The sequence below is a fragment of the Salvelinus namaycush genome, chromosome 37 (assembly GCF_016432855.1).
Source record: "Salvelinus namaycush isolate Seneca chromosome 37, SaNama_1.0, whole genome shotgun sequence".
NCBI classification, from domain to species: domain Eukaryota; kingdom Metazoa; phylum Chordata; class Actinopteri; order Salmoniformes; family Salmonidae; genus Salvelinus; species Salvelinus namaycush.
This window is the reverse complement of record NC_052343.1, coordinates 20,495,300-20,514,519: the sequence shown is the minus strand read 5'-3', so window position 1 is coordinate 20,514,519 and position 19,220 is coordinate 20,495,300. Positions and strand designations below refer to the sequence as shown.

The 19,220-nt window shown below is 44.1% G+C and overlaps 1 protein-coding gene across 1 annotated transcript in view; it reads left to right on the top strand.

Annotated features, from left to right (window-relative positions):
• LOC120030900 (cyclin-dependent kinase 14) overlaps positions 1-19,220 on the top strand; it is a 124,230-nt gene that overhangs the window by 88,262 nt on the left and 16,748 nt on the right. Inside the window, exons 7-8 of the mRNA XM_038976409.1 lie at positions 1,105-1,167; positions 18,670-18,793. Coding sequence (XP_038832337.1) covers positions 1,105-1,167; positions 18,670-18,793 — 187 coding nt within the window. The remainder of the gene's footprint in view (positions 1-1,104; positions 1,168-18,669; positions 18,794-19,220) is intronic.

Here is a 19,220-nt window from a genome sequence, read left to right as displayed (position 1 = left end):
TGCTGTGTTCAGACCTGTAATTCCAGACTCTTTCAAATACAGAATGCTCCACACCAAGCCAAATCAATTCATTTTTCTCATCTAGCAGGTAATGACAATTGACAGGGAGCGAGCGGGACCGAGAGAGAGAGAGAGAGGGAGAGAGAAGAAATGGAGAGAAAGTGGGGGTGAGAAAGATATGGAGAGAGAGGAAAGAGAGAGGGAGGGAGAGCAGGTTTTGAGTAAGGTGGACAGGCATGGCTGAAGCTTGTTTGAGCGTCTGGTTGAATTATTCATGAAAGGGAACACATTTATATCTGACGGTGCAAGGAGCAGCAGGGGTAAGCAAATATCACCCAGCCCCACGAGCTGTGGTGTGTGTGTGTGTGCGTGTGCGTGTGCGTGTGCGTGTGTGTGCGCCCCGGGTCTGCTGGCAGAATAAATCAGTGAAGTGCAGATCAGGGTAATTCGTCTTTTCTCTCGCGATCGGACAGACAGACGACTCTGCTTACATACAGCACCTAAAGACATACAGACAGTGTCACTCCCTATCTCATCCCTCCACACAATCACATTAAGGGCTTTGTGCTAAAGGTTCCCTCTGTGGATCATTCTGTTGATATAGACCGGATATCATTCATCCGCAGACAGGGGAGACAGACTGGGAAAAAAATAGATGTTGCGAGTGACGCTGCAATTCAATTGAGTTTGTGTCTCCAGCCTGGCGCCTTACTGATATTTTATCATGGACGGATGACAATAGGTCAGAGTTGCTTTGAATAGCAAGGGGAAAGCTATGAAAGCCAATAACTTTTTTCCATTAGCTGATTTTTCCATCCTCAAACCAAGCTCACATTCCAACCAAGGTACATTCAAGACTAGCAACACAATAAACAAAAAGCCAATATCCTCACTGCCAAGAACCTTTCTCTGCTGCTTTTACAGTTCAAATGAATACCATTAAATACGGAACAACATTTATACAAACGTATTTTAACTTCACTTTTCATATTGACTTATTTTTGGTTAATTGCAAAGCATTGTATTGTGATCTGTTTTTATGATTTTTATGTGTCTTTATTTAGACATATTGTAATGGAACTGTCCTCTCTTTCTCCCTGACAGCACACAGACCTGTGCCAGTACATGGACAGGCACCCAGGAGGACTGCATCCAGACAATGTGAAGGTAAGACTGCTGCTCATTATCATGACTATATTACTACAGTAAACCACACTGTCCTGAGCATCACTATCCTACAGTTTTTACAGTGACACTGCTGAGGAGTGATGCCCACACACACGGGTCATAGAATCCTACAGTTTTTACAGTGACACTGCTGAGGAGTGATGCCCACACACACGGGTCATAGAATCCTACAGTTTTTACAGTGACACTGCTGAGGAGTGATGCCCACACACACGGGTCATAGAATCCTACAGTTGTTTGTAGATCAATGTCCTCTGACACTGAAATTGTGATAAATGTTTCCTCTGTCCAAACTGGACTAGAAGGTAGAGTTAGAGACAGACATAACGAAATAGACAAAGACAGAGACAGAGACAGACATATGTCTGTTACCCAAAGGGCCAGCAGCTTGCGTTAGCCATAATGCTCTCCATGGTGGGAGGACAGATGGAGAGGGAGAGAGAGAGGAACCAGAACCAGAACCAGTCTTTCCCTAGTGGGAGGACAGGCAGAGTATAGGAGGAGCTCCAATGACCTGGCAGCTGAAAGGAAAACAAACTGACTATGTGGAGGCAGAGGCTACGTCCCAAATGGCCCCCTATGCACTATGTAGTGCACTACTCTTGACCAGGGTCCCTAAGCGTGCCATTTGAGGCACAACCAGAGACACAGACCCAGACCAATCGTTAAAATCAGCACTCAAAATCAAGATGGAGGCAGCATGGCGTATTGAACTGTTTGCCAATGTGCCACTCTTCAGTGCTCTTGTGTGTCAAGAGCCGGAGACACTCCAGTATGTGTTAACTGTAAAATGGAGGGTATAATAGCTATATTTGTAACCAGTGAGGAGCAGAGTAGACAGACAATTTGCTGTAGATTCATTCCCTTCATTACAGTGTTTCTGATTAACAGAGAAAGTGGCTTGTCCTCCTGTGTGTGGGGGGGGGGGGGGGACGTGGACATGTTTAACTATTCTTCTTTTGTTAGTCCCCACAAGGTCAAATGCTATTTTTAGGGGGTTTAAGGTTAGAATTAGTGTTAGGGTTAGAATTACATTAAGGGATAGGGTTAGGAGCTAGGGTTACGTTTAAGGTTAGGGTAAGAGTATGGGTTAATGTTAAGGTTAGGGGTTAGGGAAAATAGGATTTTGGTACTGAATTGTGAGTCCCCACAAGGTTAGCTGTACAAGACTGTCTGTGTGTGTGTGTGTGTCAATCAGATGACAGATGGGGTTTCAAATTGTTTTTGTTCCCTGGTTGAGGTTATTTCAGAAGAAACAGCTTCTGACTGAAGATACATATCTTCTATGAAGTGCGTGTGCGTGTGTGTTTGTCCCCCTGTTGAATTATCAGAGACATTAAAGCTATTAGAGTGTCTTCTGTCTGATATGGCTGGATAACATTAGCATTAACCTAGCAGAAAACACTTAGACCTTCACTAGCTAATGCAATTATCAGTCAGCCTGGCCAGCAGAGAGAAGGGTGCGTGTTTGTGTTGTTTGGAGTGTGTCTTGTTACAGAACTCCTTCTGAGAGCATAGTACAGAACATGTACCTTTACCCATACACTTAATTGATTATAGTGTTCTCCTTTAGTATTCTACCTATTATTTAATAGAACTGTCTGTTCTGTATGACATCACCCAAAGCTGCAACAACCTCCCAGTCAGTGACGCTCTTGATGTGATTATATCCAGTCAGCTGAATGGGGTTCTCTTAATGAGAGCCAAATAGATTGATGTGATTATATCCAGTCAGCTGAATGGGGTTCTCTTAATGAGAGCCAAATAGATTGATGTGATTATATCCAGTCAGCTGAATGGGGTTCTCTTAATGAGATCCAAACAGATTGATGTGATTATATCCAGTCAGCTGAATGGGGTTCTCTTAATGAGAGCCAAATAGATTGATGTGATTATATCCAGTCAGCTGAATGGGGTTCTCTTAATGAGATCCAAACAGATTGATGTGATTATATCCAGTCAGCTGAATGGGGTTCTCTTAATGAGATCCTGTTATGCTGGTGAATGAGGACCCAAAAGCGACGTAATAGAAACAGAGTCTTTATTCCAGTATTAAACAAACAATGATTCTCCTGGATATATCAAAGGTAAATCCAAAACAGGAAACTGAAATCCTCTCGTCAGTAGAGAGGAACGACTGGAGACGCGACCACAGACTGCAGGTCGCTTCAGGAAGGCACAGGCCGTAGCTGACATAGACACCTGCTCACACGCAGCATCTGAAGAAGGCAAAAACACGACAGGGCGGAACAAGGACACAGAACAGCAAACATCAAACAAGAATCCGACAAGGACAGAAGCGGAAGACAGAGGGAGAAATAGGGACTCTAATCAGAGGGTAAAATAGGGGACAGGTGTGAAAGAGTAACTGAGGTAGTTAGGAGAATGGGAAACAGCTGGGAGCAGGAACGGAACGATAGAGAGAGAGAGCGAGAGGGGGAGAGAGGGAGGGGGAGAGAGAGGGATAGAAAGAGGGAAAGAACCTAATAAGACCAGCAGAGGGAAGCACAGGGACAAGACATGATGATCAATGACAAAACATGACAGTACCCCCCCACTCACCGAGCGCCTCCTGGCGCACTCGAGGAGGAACCCTGGCGGCAACGAAGGAAATCATCAATCAACGAACGGTCCAGCACGTCCCGAGATGGAACCCAACTCCTCTCCTCAGGACCGTAACCCTCCCAATCTACTAAGTACTGGTGACCACGTCCCCGAGAACGCATGTCCATGATCTTCCGTACCTTGTAAATAGGTGCGCCCTCGACAAGGACGGGGGGGGGGGAGGGAAGACGAACGGGGGCGCGAAGAAAAGGCTTGACACAGGAGACATGGAAGACAGGGTGGACGCGACGAAGATGTCGCGGAAGAAGCAGTCGCACAGCGACAGGATTAACGACCTGAGAGACACGGAACGGACCAATGAACCGCGGAGTCAACTTGCGAGAAGCTGTCGTAAGGGGAAGGTTACGAGTGGAAAGCCACACTCTCTGACCGCGACAATACCTAGGACTCTTAATCCTACGTTTATTGGCGGCTCTCACAGTCTGCGCCCTGTAACGGCAAAGTGCAGACCTGACCCTCCTCCAGGTGCGCTCACAACGTTGGACAAAAGCCTGAGCGGAGGGAACGCTGGACTCGGCGAGCTGGGACGAGAACAGAGGAGGCTGGTACCCAAGACTACTCTGAAACGGAGATAGCCCGGTAGCAGACGAAGGAAGCGAGTTGTGGGCGTACTCAGCCCAGGGGAGCTGTTCTGCCCAAGACGCAGGGTTTCGAAACGAAAGGCTGCGTAATATGCGACCAATCGACTGATTGGCCCTCTCTGCTTGACCGTTAGACTGGGGATGAAACCCGGAAGAGAGACTGACGGAAGCACCGATCAACCGACAGAACTCCCTCCAAAACTGTGACGTGAATTGCGGGCCTCTGTCTGAAACGGCGTCTAACGGGAGGCCATGAATTCTGAACACATTCTCAATGATGATTTGTGCCGTCTCCTTAGCGGAAGGAAGCTTAGCGAGGGGAATGAAATGTGCCGCCTTAGAGAACCTATCGATAACCGTAAGAATCACAGTCTTCCCCGCAGACGAAGGCAGACCGGTAATAAAGTCTAAGGCGATGTGAGACCATGGTCGAGAAGGAATGGGAAGCGGTCTGAGACGACCGGCAGGAGGAGAGTTACCCGACTTAGTCTGCGCGCAGTCCGAACAAGCAGCCACGAAACGGCGCGTGTCCCGCTCCTGAGTAGGCCACCAAAACCGCTGGCGAATAGAAGCAAGCGTACCCCGAACGCCGGGGTGGCCAGCTAACTTGGCAGAGTGAGCCCACTGAAGAACAGCCAGACGAGTAGAGACAGGAACGAACAGAAGGTTACTAGGACAAGCGCGCGGCGACGCAGTGTGAGTGAGTGCTTGCTTTACCTGTCTCTCAATTCCCCAGACAGTCAACCCGACAACACGCCCTTCAGGGAGAATCCCCTCGGGGTCGGTAGAAGCCACAGAAGAACTAAAGAGACGGGATAAGGCATCAGGCTTGGTGTTCTTATTTCCCGGGCGATAGGAAATCACGAACTCGAAACGCGCGAAAAACAACGCCCAACGAGCTTGACGAGCATTAAGTCGTTTGGCAGAACGGATGTACTCAAGGTTCTTATGGTCAGTCCAAACGACAAAAGGGACGGTCGCCCCCTCCAACCACTGTCGCCATTCGCCTAAGGCTAAGCGGATGGCGAGCAGTTCGCGGTTACCCACATCGTAGTTGCGTTCCGATGGCGACAGGCGATGAGAAAAGTAAGCGCAAGGATGGACCTTATCGTCAGAATGGAAGCGCTGGGACAGAATGGCTCCCACGCCCACCTCTGAAGCGTCAACCTCGACAATGAATTGTTTAGTGACGTCAGGAGTAACAAGGATAGGGGCGGATGTAAAACGCTTCTTGAGGAGATCAAAAGCTCCCTGGGCGGAACCGGACCACTTAAAGCAAGTCTTGACAGAAGTCAGAGCTGTGAGAGGGGCAGCCACTTGACCGAAATTACGAATGAAACGCCGATAGAAATTAGCGAAACCGAGAAAGCGCTGCAACTCGACACGTGACTTAGGGACGGGCCAATCGCTGACAGCCTGGACCTTAGCGGGATCCATCTGAATGCCTTCAGCGGAAATAACAGAACCGAGAAATGTGACAGAGGAGACATGAAAGGCGCACTTCTCAGCCTTCACGTAGAGACAATTCTCTAAAAGGCGCTGGAGTACACGTCGAACGTGCTGAACATGAATCTCGAGAGACGGTGAAAAAATCAGGATATCGTCAAGGTAAACGAAAACAAAGATGTTCAGCATGTCTCTCAGTACATCATTAACTAATGCCTGAAAGACAGCTGGAGCATTAGCGAGACCGAACGGCAGAACCCGGTATTCAAAATGCCCTAACGGAGTGTTAAACGCCGTTTTCCACTCGTCCCCCTCTCTGATGCGCACGAGATGGTAAGCGTTGCGAAGGTCCAACTTAGTAAAGAACCTGGCTCCCTGCAGAATCTCGAAGGCTGACGACATAAGGGGAAGCGGATAACGATTCTTAACCGTTATGTCATTCAGCCCTCGATAATCCACGCAGGGGCGCAGAGTACCGTCCTTCTTCTTAACAAAGAAAAACCCCGCTCCGGCGGGAGAGGAAGAAGGCACCACGGTACCGGCGTCGAGAGAAACAGACAGATAATCCTCGAGAGCCTTACGTTCGGGAGCCGACAGAGAGTATAGTCTACCCCGAGGGGGAGTGGTCCCCGGAAGGAGATCAATACAACAATCATACGACCGGTGAGGAGGAAGAGAGTTGGCTCTGGACCGACTGAAGACCGTGCGCAGATCATGATATTCCTCCGGCACTCCTGTCAAATCACCAGGTTCCTCCTGAGTAGAGGGGACAGAAGAAACAGGAGGAATAGCAGACATTAAACACTTCACATGACAAGAAACGTTCCAGGATAGGATAGAATTACTAGACCAATTAATAGAAGGATTATGACATACTAGCCAGGGATGACCCAAAACAACAGGTGTAAAAGGTGAACGAAAAATCAAAAAGGAAATGGTCTCACTGTGGTTACCAGATACTGTGAGGGTTAAAGGTAGTGTCTCACATCTGATACTGGGGAGAAGACTACCATCTAAGGCGAACATGGGCGTGGGCTTTCCTAACTGTCTGAGAGGAATGTCATGTTTCCGAGCCCATGCTTCGTCCATAAAACAACCCTCAGCCCCAGAGTCTATCAAGGCACTGCAGGAAGCAGCCGAACCGGTCCAGCGTAGATGGACCGACAAGGTAGTACAGGATCTTGATGGAGAGACTTGAGTAGTAGCGCTCACCAGTAGCCCTCCGCTTACTGATGAGCTCTGGCTTTTACTGGACATGACATGACAAAATGTCCAGCAGAACCGCAATAGAGGCAAAGGCGGTTGGTGATTCTCCGTTCCCTCTCCTTAGTCGAGATGCGAATACCTCCCAGCTGCATGGACTCAGTCTCTGAGCCGGTGGGAGGAGATGGTTGAGATGCGGAGAGGGGAAGCACCGTTAACGCGAGCTCTCTTCCACGAGCTCGGTGACGAAGATCTATCCGTCGTTCTATGCGGATGGCGAGTGCAATCAAAGAGTCCACGCTGGAAGGAACCTCCCGGGAGAGAATCTCATCCTTAACCTCAGCGTGAAGTCCCTCCAGAAAACGAGCGAGCAACGCCGGCTCGTTCCAGTCACTGGAGGCAGCAAGAGTGCGAAACTCTATAGAGTAATCCGTTATGGATCGATCACCTTGACATAGGGAAGCCAGGGCCCTGGAAGCCTCCTTCCCAAAAACTGAACGATCAAAAACCCGTATCATCTCCTCTTTAAAGTTCTGATAATCGTTAGAACACTCAGCCCTTGCCTCCCAGATAGCTGTGCCCCACTCCCGAGCCCGACCAGTAAGGAGTGATATGACGTAAGCGATCCGAGCTCTCTCTCTTGAGTACGTGTTGGGCTGGAGAGAGAACACAATATCACACTGGGTGAGAAAGGAGCGACACTCAGTGGGCTGCCCAGAGTAACATGGTGGGTTATTAACCCTAGGTTCCGGAGACTCGGAAGACCAGGAAGTAGCTGGTGGCACGAGACGAAGACTCTGAAACTGTCCAGAGAGATCGGAGACCTGAGCGGCCAGGGTCTCAACGGCATGACGAGCAGCAAACAATTCCTGCTCGTGTCTGCCGAGCATTGCTCCCTGGAACTCGACGGCAGTGTTGAGAGAATCCATAGTCGCTGGGTCCATCTTGGTCGGATTCTTCTGTTATGCTGGTGAATGAGGACCCAAAAGCGACGTAATAGAAACAGAGTCTTTATTCCAGTATTAAACAAACAATGATTCTCCTGGATATATCAAAGGTAAATCCAAAACAGGAAACTGAAATCCTCTCGTCAGTAGAGAGGAACGACTGGAGACGCGACCACAGACTGCAGGTCGCTTCAGGAAGGCACAGGCCGTAGCTGACATAGACACCTGCTCACACGCAGCATCTGAAGAAGGCAAAAACACGACAGGGCGGAACAAGGACACAGAACAGCAAACATCAAACAAGAATCCGACAAGGACAGAAGCGGAAGACAGAGGGAGAAATAGGGACTCTAATCAGAGGGTAAAATAGGGGACAGGTGTGAAAGAGTAACTGAGGTAGTTAGGAGAATGGGAAACAGCTGGGAGCAGGAACGGAACGATAGAGAGAGAGAGCGAGAGGGGGAGAGAGGGAGGGGGAGAGAGAGGGATAGAAAGAGGGAAAGAACCTAATAAGACCAGCAGAGGGAAGCACAGGGACAAGACATGATGATCAATGACAAAACATGACAGATCCAAACAGATTGATGTGATTATATCCAGTCAGCTGAATGGGGTTCTCTTAATGAGATCCAAACAGATTGATGTGATTATATCCAGTCAGCTGAATGGGGTTCTCTTAATGAGAGCCAAATAGATTGATGTGATTATATCCAGTCAGCTGAATGGGGTTCTCTTAATGAGAGCCAAATAGATTGATGTGATTATATCCAGTCAGCTGAATGGGGTTCTCTTAATGAGAGCCAAATAGATTGATGTGATTATATCCAGTCAGCTGAATGGGGTTATCTTAATGATATCCAAATAGATTGATGTGATTATATCCAGTCAGCTGAATGGGGTTCTCTTAATGAGATCCAAACAGATTGATGTGATTATATCCAGTCAGCTGAATGGGGTTCTCTTAATGAGATCCAAACAGATTGATGTGATTATATCCAGTCAGCTGAATGGGGTTCTCTTAATGAGAGCCAAATAGATTGATGTGATTATATCCAGTCAGCTGAATGGGGTTCTCTTAATGAGAGCCAAATAGATTGATGTGATTATATCCAGTCAGCTGAATGGGGTTCTCTTAATGAGAGCCAAATAGATTGATGTGATTATATCCAGTCAGCTGAATGGGGTTCTCTTAATGAGAGCCAAATAGATTGATGTGATTATATCCAGTCAGCTGAATGGGGTTCTCTTAATGAGATCCAAATAGATTGATGTGATTATATCCAGTCAGCTGAATGGGGTTCTCTTAATGAGATCCAAACAGATTGATGTGATTATATCCAGTCAGCTGAATGGGGTTCTCTTAATGAGATCCAAATAGATTGATGTGATTATATCCAGTCAGCTGAATGGGGTTCTCTTAATGAGAGCCAAATAGATTGATGTGATTATATCCAGTCAGCTGAATGGGGTTCTCTTAATGAGAGCCAAATAGATTGATGTGAAACTGATACCCTTGACAGTAGGGCTGGGCAATATGGCCAAAATATCATATCACGGAATACAAAAAAGTACCATTTCATGGTATTTGATGTTTTTGAATAATAAAATCTCTAAACTTGCTGTATGAGTAGTGTGGCCCTAGAGTAGCAACACATTCATTCTAAGTGAATTTAATGAGTCTTTCTCCATTCTAATTGTTTAACACTGTTCAATTCAACTTCAACTGATAATCATTTTCAGCATTTTCATACATTTCTGCATTTCCTGCACAACGTAGGGTTGCACGATATGGGAAAACAACCTCTGCCTTATTTTTAACCAAATGTTGCAATTTGCGATTTGAGTTGCGATTTAGAGCAAAACACATGGGTGAACTGATGGAATCATGGAAATAGAATGATTATTCTAATTCAAAAGTTAGAATATATTACTGGGAACTTTGAATAGTGTTGTTTGACATGACAACGAATAAAAATGCCAGGGAGAAGTTATTGTGACATGGTAGGAACCAAAGTGTTGATGAGTGTTTCCTAGGGGACCCTTATAAATCTTTGGCTATATTGAATGTTTTCTCTTAGCTACTTCATGTAGTTAACATATTCATGCTTCTACTATTCCTCTTTGATTTAGAACAGTGGTTCCCAAACTTTTCATAGTCCCGTACCCCTTCAAATATTCAACCTCCAGCTGCGTAACCCTCATCGCACTCTCAAATGTTGTTTTTTGCCATCACTGCAAGCCTGCCACACACACTATACAATACATTTATTAAACATAAGAATGAGTGTGAGTTTTTGTCACAACCCGGCTCGTGGGAAGGGCACAAATAATAATTTTATAATAATCAATTATTGTGCTCTTTATTTAGCCATCTTACATATAAAACCTTATTTGTTCATCAAGCATTGTGAATAACTCACCACAGGTTAATGAGAAGTGTGTGCTTCAAAGGATGTACATAACTCTGCAATGTTGGGTTGTATTGGAGAGAGACTCAGTCTTAAATCGTTTTCCACACACAGTCTGTGCCTGTATTTAGTTTTCATGGTAGTGAGGGCTGAGAATCCACTCTCACATATGTATGTGGTTGCAAAGGGCATCAGTGTCTTAACAGCGCAATTTGCCAAGGCAGGATACTCTGAGCGCAGCCCAATCCAGAAATCTGGCAGTGGCTTCTGATTAAATATAATTTTCACAGAACCGCTTGTTGCAATTTTGATGAGGCTCTCTTGTTCAGATATCGGGTAAGTGGACTGGAGGCAGAGCATGAAAGGGATAACGAATCCAGTTGTTTGTGTCGTCCGTTTTAGGAAAGTACCTGCGTAATTGCACACCCGGCTCACTGAGGTGCTTCGCTATATCACATTTGACATTGTCCGTAAACTTGAGTTAATTTGCACACAAAAAATCATACAATGATGGAAAGACCTGTGTCATTAGCTCCAACTTCTTAATCATAGCCTCAAATTTGTCCCGCACATTGAATATAGTTGCGGAGAGTAACCTGTAATCCTAGATTCAGATCATTCAGGTGAGAAAAAACATCACCCAGATAGGCCAGTCGTATGAGAAACTCGTCATCATGCAAGCGGTCAAACAAGTGAAAATTGTGGTCAGTAAAGAAAACTTTAAGCTCGTCTCAATTCAAAAAAACGTGTCAATACTTTGCCCCTTGATAACCAGCGCACTTCTGTATGTTGTAAAAGCACTGCTCATATCATTGCATAATGCAGAAAATACACAAGAGTTCAGGGGCCTTGCTTTAACAAAGTTAACCATTTTCACTGTAGTGTCCAAAACGTCTTTCAAGCTGTCAGGCATTCCCTTGGCAGCAAGAGCCTCTCGGTGGATGCTGCAGTGTACCCAAGTGGCGTCGCGAGCAACTTCTTGCACACGCGTTACCACTCCACTATGTCTCCCTGTCATGGCTTTTGCACAGTCAGTACAGATACCAACATCTTGACCACCAAAGTCCATTTGATGTCACAAAGCTGTCCAGTACTTTAAATATATCCTCTCCTGTTGTCCTGGTTTCCAGTGGTTTGCAGAAGAGGATGTCTTCCTTATATGACCCCCCATAAACATAACGGACATATACCAGGAGCTGTGCCAGGCCTGCCACGTCTGTTGACTCATCCAGCTGTAACGCATAGAATTCACTGGCTTGTATGCGAATCAGTAATTGTTTCAAAACATCTCCTGCCATGTCACTGATGCATTGTGAAACAGTGTTGTTTGATGAAGTCATTGTCCCGGCCATATATTCGCGGCAAGCAGGAAGAATTAAGTCCTCCACAATAGTATGGGGCTTGCCTGTCCTAGCCACTCGGTAGCTCACCATATTAGATGCTTCTAGCCACTTCTAATTAATGGTATCTGTTGCTTTTATGCATGTCTTACTACTCGAAAGTCATCTTTATTCTCGCTCAAAAAACTCCAGTGGCTTATTTTTCAAATTGTCATGTTTCGTTTCTAACTGCGCAAGAGTGAAGGTTTCCTGCGAGAGAGTAACGGTTAATGTGATTGGATGTTAATTATTTGACTAGGCTACCTGTATTTGATATTGTGTTGTTATTTCGCAGAACACTAGATGGGTTAATTTTATTTTTGGCATTAAAATGAGCCTACTCAGGCGAGAAATAAACCTCACCCAAATGTATAGCCCCATTGGAAAATACAAATGTACTGTTTGAAAATGTCTAGAATGTGAATCACATTTCTATTTGGTGTATCCCTGACGGCATTGTGCGTACCCCAATTTAGGAATATCCGATTTAGAAGATACTGTTGCACAAACAACATGCTGATTTGGTTCTACACCTTCACTGGTATTATCAGGCTGTATAGCTAATTATGTTTGGTAAATATGGTATACCACCCAGCCTGACCTTCAAAATCCTTTTTAAACAGCATGTAGTGCAAGAGGAGCTACCCTCATTGCATTAATATCCTCAATATCGGTCCTCAATATCAAGTGTAGTATAAATGTCAGGTGGAATATTGATAAATGAGGTTAGTATAATGTAATGGTAACATCACAAAGGCGCATATCCAAAAAGGTTCAACAAATTCAGCAAAGCACTACTCCTGAGTTCCCTACTGCCTACTCTTTCCCTTCACCTCCTCTCCTCCTCTCCTCTCACTCTCTCTGTGCCCTAATCATGTGTGCAGATAATGCAGTAATGACATGCCACATTAAGACAGACAGTACTACCCAGATGCTTTCTGGGATAAATTACTACGGGGAACAGGGCGGTAGGGGAACAGTAGCTGGCAGATGGGGAGCGTCAGTGTCTTCTCAGCTCATTTAACATACTATCCTACCTCTCCTTCACTCACTGCTGGGCTAAACTCACTCCCCCTGTATATAGTAAAGTGCTGCTTTCAGAGGTTCTATCAATGACTCCCAAGGTTTCCATTCAATTAATGTACTTCATTAATTATCCCCTCAGGTGCAATGAAGATTTAGAGGTTTGTATTTTGAGAGGTTGGCTTTGTCTATGATGTTGAGTTCAGCATGACGGTGCGTGATTGGACTCTCATTCACTATTGATAGGGTTTGAATAAGTAATGTGAACACAAAATACATCTATTGGAATGACACATCTTTTGGGGATTTGGTCTTTGCCCCAAATCAGTCAGTATGCATTGAAATTAACCAATGATAACACATGCTTACAAAAGAGACAAAATAAAATAAAATAATTGGCAACATGAAAATACATTCACAAATGTTTCCCCTTTGTTCTGTGTTTTTGTGTGCACATATTCCATATTCCATATGAATAAGAAATGTGTATAACCCATTATATGCTGTTAGTATGATGCATGATCTCATCCTGTAGTAAATTAATGTGAATATCAGACAATAGAGCCAGCCTGGAGTCTGGCAGATTACAGAGAATATCTGGACTCAGATGATGAAATCCACTGTTTTACTGGCCACACTTATACTCTAAACTTTATTTCCAATAGCTTTTCATTCAATCAAACAGCGTTAACTTTTCCATTTGAACAATGGTGTAAAAGTTAAAGAAGAGGTGTATAAAACAGACAACATTCAACAGATATACGAAAAGGCTACGATAACAGTTACAGGTCGAGGTGTGTAGCTCACACCAGTGGTGTAAACTACTTAAGTAAGTACTACTTAACTCGTTTTTGGGGGTATCTGTACTTTACTTTACTATTTATATATATTTTTGACAACTTTTACTTTTACTCCACTACATCCCTAAAGAAAACAATGTACTTTTTACTCCATACATTTTCCCTGACACCCAAAGTATTCGTTACATTTCGAATGCTTAGCAGGACAGGAAAATGGTCCAATTCACACATTTATCAAGAGAATATCCCTGGTCATCCCTACTGCCTCTGATCTGGCGGACTCACTAAACACACATGCTTTGTTTGTAAATTATGTGTGTGTTGGTGTGCCCCTGGCTATGCGTAAATTTAAAAAACAAGAAAATTGTGCCGCCTGGTTGGCTAAATATTTATACTATTTGTAAAAAAAATATTTATACTTGTACTTTTACTTTTGATACTTAAGTATATTTTATTAATTACATTTACTTTGATACTTAAGTATATTTTATTAATTACATTTACTTTGATACTTAAGTATATTTAAAACCAAATACTTTTAGACTTTTACTCAAGTAGTATTTTACTGGATGACTTTCACTTTAATTTGAGTAATTTTCTGTTAAGGTACAGTATCTTTACTTTTACTCAAGTATGACAATTGGGTAGTTTTTCCACCACTGGCATACACACACACACACACACACACACACACACACACACACACACACACACACACACACACACACACACACACACACACACACACACACACACACACACACACACACACACACACACACAGCCACAGCCACACACACAGCCACAGCCACACACAGGCCAGGGATGGCAGTAAAATGAAGTAAACTTAACCCCTTACACTTGTGGAAATGGACTTATATGGGCTCTCACCGCTGCCCTATCAGACTGCTGATTATCCCACACACCTGTCACCATCATCTCGCGCACCTGCACCTCATGACACTCACCTGGATTCCATCACCTCCCTGATTATCTTCCCTATATCTGTCACTCCCCTTGGTTCTTTCCTCAGGTGTTATTGACTGTTTCCATGTCGGTGTGTTGTTTGTGTTTTGTGTTCATTGTTTCTTTTATTTATTAAAACACTCCCTGAACTTGCTTCCCGACTCTCAGTGCACTCGTTACAGTATCCAGGTGGCCACACACCTCTCCAAACTGTGCACAGTTCCTAAGTAATTTTCTATGCAGTTTTATGACTTAAGGAAAGAGCCTTCAATTATAAGGTGCTTTTTTTTGAGCTCTCCTCCTTTGACATTGAGGAACTGAAGCAACCACACGTGTAGTTTTTTGTTTGGAACACAGCCTTGCATCCTCACCATCACACAATTACTGTTGTTGTTTACACAATCCAGAAAGTTATAAATCACAATCTGGGTCAGGTAGGTGTCATTTTAAAGCTTATTATATTATCAACGTGACTAAGTTATAAAATATAATCTTACAGTGTTAGGCTTTTAAAAGGCACTTCAGACAAACAGATTGTGATTTTGGTGCGCATAGAATCATCACAACTCGACAAACAGGCTCATTCTGTTCAGGACAATCCAGGGTATATCGCATGTCATTCTTGTAACTGTGGCTCAAACATAGCGATCATATACAATACCAGTCAGAAGTTTAGACACACCTACTCATTCCAGGGCTTATCTTTATTTTTACTATTTTCTACATTGTAGAATAATAGTGAAGACATCAAAACTATGAAATAACACACATGGAATCATATAGTACCCAAAAAGTTGTTGATGACTTCTTAAAAAATTGATGACAGCTTTAAAAATAAAGAAAAAACCCTGGTTGTCAAACTTTAGACTGGTACTGTAGGTTGATACTGTAAATGACATGAGTTTTCAAATACGGAACGGTGAAGTGCACATTTGGACTCACGGATGTGTTGTTTGCTTGTATGACATCAAAGCGGTATTTATTATAGTCCTCAACGTCTCATCTTTCAGAACACATCGACTCCTCTCGATTTACAGCTTTTCCCTCACTCAGACAGCAACACATGTGCAACAGTAGCCCAATTAGCAGGAGGGATGGGGGCATCTTCTTGTCACACGCAGTGCTCAAGTTTATAATGGCTGTCAGTCAAAGCCCATACAGCGCTGTGAAGCGGCGATCCCGAGCTCTGACGTCATGTATAGCGTGTTACTGTACAGACACTGCATTCCAATTTATGCACTTATCAATGACAAAATCTGCCATTTTTAACCCACATACGGGATAACACTTACACACGTGCACACGCACGCACGCACGCACGCACCCACGCACACACGCACACACACACACACACACACACACACACACACACACACACACACTGCAATTAGTACACAGCACAACTAATGATTAATTATGTTCCTAACACCCCGGCCCACGGTTACTACCCATTCCCAGGGTCGTTGTCTACTAATTACTGCAGTCCATTGCCAATGAGTGAATGCATTGTGAAGCTGTTTCATGATGGGAATATCTATACCCTCATAAGAAGAGGTTGTCTCTTTCTATCTTCATGGTTTCAGTGTGTAAAATCCCTCTCACCATCTCATAATTATGTATCATCCGTCCGTTGTGCAGTGGAAGTCCCTAGAGGGGAGTGGAGGTGGGGTGACACTATTGATATTCTGGGGAGCGGGCGGCTGGCTGCTATTGACTTTCCAGCAAGGCAGCTTAAACTCTCTACCCCCTCACCTCCCCTCCCTCCTCTGTTTCATCCCACTCTCACCGCTGACCCTGTTCTCTCTTTCTCTCTACCTGACTTTCTTTTCATTCCTCTGCCCTTCTAGACCACTCCCTCTCTCTGTCTGGTTCTCTCTGTCTCTGTCTGGTTCTCCCTCTCTCTGTCTGGTTCTCCCTCTCTCTGTCTGGTTCTCTCTGTCTCTGTCTCACCACCTCACTTTATCTTTCTCTGTATGTCTCTTTCCCTTTTCTCATTCTCTCTCTGTATGTCTCTTTCCCTTTTCTCATTCTCTCTCTCTCTCTCTCTCAATGTATCTTTCCCTTTTCTCATTATCTCTCTCTCTCTCTCTCTCTCTCTCTCTCTCTCTCTCTCTCTATGTATCATTCCCTTCTTTACACTCTGTCTAACTTCTTCTCTCTCTCTCTCTCTCTCTATGTATCTTTCCCTTCTTTTCACTCTCTTTCTCACTCTGTCTAACTTCCTCTTCTTATATTTCTCTTGTTCTCTCTCTCTCTCTCTCTCTCTCTCAATTTTCAATTACATTTTTCAATTCAATTTGCTTTATTGGCATGACGTAACATGACGTCTCTCTCTCTCTCTTAATAACTCTAGTGATGCCTTTAGCATTTTAAGCCAGATGGGGAGACCAGTCATCTAGCAGATGTCATGTCTGTCACGTGGCCAAATGTCCTGCTAGTATAGTGACCGTGTTGGGCTAGTGAGTGTGACTACAGTCCAGGGCTACACATGGAATAGAGTTTCATAGAGCAGGCCTTTTTTTAGTGGGATGTCGACCTTTTACATGCATGTAAAGAGATACGTTATGAATTTGAAAAGCATGCAAAAGCACTCAACTCAGCCCAGCCCTCAGCTAAACTCCAATCAAACATCATTTGAAGTCCACCTGAAATATCTTTGCTCTTGTACTTTACTTTCTACCATATAATATGCTAATTTGACAGTATTCTCAGTTTTCCTGTCGTCGACAATAAGAGTTATTTTTAAGCAGCGTTTTGATGTTTCGTTTGCAGAGAGAGGGGAGTGAATAAATGAGTAACCTTTTGATTGCCTAGCCCACTTAATGAGGCAGGGCCTTTTGACGAGTGTGTTTTGATATACATGAGTAAACACACATTTCTCATGCTAATTTCCAGCGTTGTGTGTTGTTTCGCGTATCGCCCGCCTGCCGAGTTGAGGAATGCTAAACTGTTGACCCGGTGACTCCAGATGCCAGACAGGGCTGATCCCTGATTGGACTCCATGGTTTTCGCTCTGCCTAATTGGCCGAGACCCTGCTAGTGCTGCTGGGTAGAGAGAAATTGCAATGAAAGATTAGAATGTTGAAATGGAGGATCAGCAATTGCACAGATTCAGAATTCATTATTGGTTGATTGATGCAAAGTGAACAAAAACCACAGGATCTGAAAGAGCCATAGACATTGATGTTGCTTTCAGGTGCTGTGTCAGAGAAAAAATAGTAAATATGAGGACATTTATTCACAGTTTATTTTGTGTTGATGCTTATTTTCTCACCTATTTACCATTGTTAACATTTGAATGTAACTGAAAACCACTTTGTTGTGATATATTTATGACATATTATGACATATTCATAAATAGAACAGACGTTTTATTATTATTTTTATTTATATTGTTTATTTATTGATCTCCTCTCAAGCCTTCAAATGAACCAGTCACTATTTGTTATTGATGTGTGAGATCAGATGGTCTTTGTGAGGGCATCTATTTGATCACTGGTCAATAGTCCAAGCTGAGGAAAAGATGAGATGGGAGTTCTGGGTTGATTGGCTAGTATTGACGTTAGGGAGTGGAGTGAGTGTGTGCGAGTGTGTGCGAGTAAGGTTGAGGTTGTGGGTGTGTGCGTGTGCGTGCGTTATAGAGTTAATGGTGTGGTGTAAATGAGTTGTGGAAGTTAATATACTGGTGTTGTGTTGAGGCTGAATGAAGACATTAACACCTCCTACTGATGGATAGCTATTATGACTCGTCTATGGGCAGGAAAGCCTTTCTCTGTTACGTATGAGTCCAAACAATGTTATGAATCAGCCAGAGAGATGGAGAAGAAGAGAGATGGAGATACTAGATGGACAAATAGCAGGATGTACAATAAAAACATTAGAAGGAAATATTACTATTGAGACAACATAGTGGGTGACTTGGAAATCCATTGGAGACACATGATATACTGTACATTGTTTGAATGACTAATGATTAGTCTACTCTAATTTCATTTCTCATTTATCTAATGAACTTATGATTAATGAATTGAATGATCGAATCATTCATAGATATTACATCTAATGATGAATGATTATTGGTGGATCTCCTCCCTGTCTAACAGTTGTTCCTGTACCAGTTGCTGAGAGGTCTGTCCTACATCCACCAGAGGTATATCCTGCACCGTGACCTCAAGCCTCAGAACCTGCTCATCTCTGACACTGGAGAACTCAAACTGGCCGACTTCGGTAGGTGGCTTTGCTTTGTCTGACTAGCACTCTTTTACTCTCTCTCTCTCTCTCTCTCTCTCTCTCTCTCTCTCTCTCTCTCTCTCTCCTCTCCTCTCTCTCTCTCTCTCTCTCTCTCTCTCTCTCTCTCTCTCGCTCTCCTCTCTCTCTCCTCGATCTCTCTCTCTCTCTCTCTCTCTCGCTCTCCTCGCTCTCTCTCTCTCTCTCTCTCTCTCTCTCTCTCTCTCTCCTCTCTCTCTCCTCGCTCTCTCTCTCTCTCTCTCTCTCTCGCTCTCTCTCTCTCTCTCTCGCTCTCCTCGCTCTCTCTCTCTCTCTCTCTCTCTCTCTCTCTCCTCGCTCTCTCTCTCTCCTCGCTCTCTCTCTCTCCTCGGTCTCTCTCTATCTCTTTTTCTCTCTTCTCTCTATCTCTCTTCTCTCTCTCTCTTTT